The sequence below is a fragment of the Capsicum annuum genome, unplaced genomic scaffold (genome assembly GCF_002878395.1).
Source record: "Capsicum annuum cultivar UCD-10X-F1 unplaced genomic scaffold, UCD10Xv1.1 ctg25614, whole genome shotgun sequence".
NCBI lineage: Eukaryota > Viridiplantae > Streptophyta > Magnoliopsida > Solanales > Solanaceae > Capsicum > Capsicum annuum.
In genome coordinates, this window is record NW_025831822.1 from 1 (window position 1) to 2,284 (window position 2,284).

At 38.5% G+C, this 2,284-nt stretch overlaps 1 protein-coding gene across 1 annotated transcript; it reads right to left on the minus strand.

Annotated features, from left to right (window-relative positions):
• Window positions 1-1,241: 1,241 nt before the first annotated feature.
• Window positions 1,242-2,278, minus strand: LOC124890810. The gene is made up of 3 exons (XM_047402621.1): window positions 1,916-2,278; window positions 1,727-1,797; window positions 1,242-1,628 (listed from the first exon to the last, which is right to left on the minus strand). The coding sequence occupies exons 1-3, from the start codon at window positions 2,102-2,104 to the stop codon at window positions 1,484-1,486; spliced, it is 405 nt and encodes a 134-aa protein (XP_047258577.1). The 5' UTR covers window positions 2,105-2,278; the 3' UTR covers window positions 1,242-1,483.
• Between the last annotated feature and the right edge of the window lie 6 nt (window positions 2,279-2,284).

A 2,284-nucleotide genomic window follows, 5' to 3' on the forward strand; every position in this document is an offset into this window, starting at 1 on the left:
TGATTTATGGACTCTTGGTTGTAATTTCCATTCTGCTCATATGTTGCATATATCTACTTTATCTTTGGAGCTCAGTTGGCAGTTGCCTATTGAGTACCATTCGTTTGGTACTCATACTACACCTCCGCAGCCTGCAGATCATAGTATGAGTTATCGCCGTTGATGTGTGCATTGTGTGGAGTAGCCCTGATTCGGAGACTTAGAGTGAGCTCCTGGCGTTCGGAGTATTACTTATCTCTCTCTTATGTATTAGACTAGCCTCTAAGTTGTATTCAGAGGTAAGTTGAATAAGTGTATTTCTCCTTGATATATCACTTTTGTACTCTTATTATGTTTAGAAGCTCTTGTACTGATACCACCAGGTTTTGGAATTCATCTATGTATTGATCTTTATCTCATATATTCCGCATTCTTTTTCTTATGTTATTGAGTAGTCTGTTACTAGCCTTTCTAGACTACAGGTTGTCTTGCCTACTGGTGGGTTATGGTAGGCGCCATCATGACCTGAAAAGTTGGGTCGTGACAAGCCAACTGTTGAATACCCCTAGCATTCAGCATGTCTACTGGGAGCAGAACTTTTTGGCTGACAAATTAGCAAACAGGAACTGGAATCAGCACACATATTTTTCAAAAAGAATGAGGGTAAGGGAAGTGGAAATGGGGGAGGAGGTTACGAGATAGGGAATCCGAACCATCATCAACAAGGTGAAAGTTCAGATAGTCGAGCAACTAAGCTATAAAGATTCCCTAATCAGAACACACTATGTCACTTTATACATTTCAAGATTAAATAAACCATTTAAGAAGTATCCAACTTGAACGACGAAAGAGAGGTAAGAGTGTGGGGAGAGAAATTTGAGTAATGGGATAATGCCACTTTTTACCATGTCCCGATTTGGTTATCTGTTATCGGGATATATTAGTTATTCTGGAAGAAAGATATACTACAGAAGAAAAGAAATGTTTGAATTTGAATATACTCACTACGAGTATGGAAGGAAGATGTCTGATTTTACTAACATATTAAGGAAAGATATCTAGGATACAAATCATTATATATAAACAACGCTCTGCATGTTAAATGAGCAAATTAGAGACGAATCAAGATTTTCACCAAAGGAGTGATTCCCCATATTCAGTGTAGTCCCACAAGGAGAGGGTAAGCAGATCCTCGGCCGAAGGACAAATAATCCAAAGCAGTCCAAAAAAGGAATAAACGAAAGTGAAAGCATAACAAAGCATTTTGAATAGTAACTGCAGCCAAATAATAGGATAATCGAAATACAAGAAATAGATAGTACCAGAAACCGAAGGTCGAGAAACAACCGGAGCAGTACTATAACTACACGACTACTAGTATGGATAGATAGCAACACAAAACACTACCTAATAACCTCTTAGCCTAATCCGGGTCCTCCACAACCTCCTATCAAAGGTAATGTCCTTGGTTTCAAGGGCATTCACCATATGCATAAAAATTTACCTATCTACAGCGTATATTTTTCCAGCAAACCTTGGACAAAAGTGGTTCCACTACTCTTATGTACCAAGTCTTCCAATGTATATACATAGTAACTTCCCAAAAGAAACCAAGTTGATGAATCATTCCTGGGGAAAGCCCAACTTTCCTGGAAAAAGAAAAGATTTTGTATCATCAACGCAACCTGATTAACTCTTTATTTTCCTCATCAATTATAAAAAGAAATAGAAGTTAACAGGTTAAAACCTCTGTATTAGCTTCGTTGATTGTTGAGGGAGCGCAGAAAATATCAAACAGACGCAGGCCTTAAGGTTCAGCTGCCACACAAATAGAACAAAAGAGTTACTACAGTATGGTATCAATTGAACTTTGCATGAAAGAAAATTTAATGAAAGCATGAAAAAACTCACAGTTGTAAAATTTGTGGATCCGCACCACAAGATCGTCATTTCCTATGCTAAGTTGTTCTTCTTGAATCCTATATGCGGAGTCATCAGCAGAAGAGCTACAGTGATATAATTCAATGAACTGCAAGGTGGGTATTTCCGCTACATCATCAGAAATCTCATACAAGCAATAACAGTTCTTCAGAACAAGACTCTCAGTGGGTAAGATCAGTCCCATCCAACAGTAGGAATTTAGCTACTGAAAGCGTTCGTCAGTTGGCTCCCATTCTGATCCTTGGAAAGCATAATCCTTGCGCTTGAGCACCTCGAGTTTGGATAACGTGCAGTATCATCATTTCATCCCATGACAGTTGGTGAGAAAACATCACATTGTTGTACCCATGGGTTGATGAAGAAA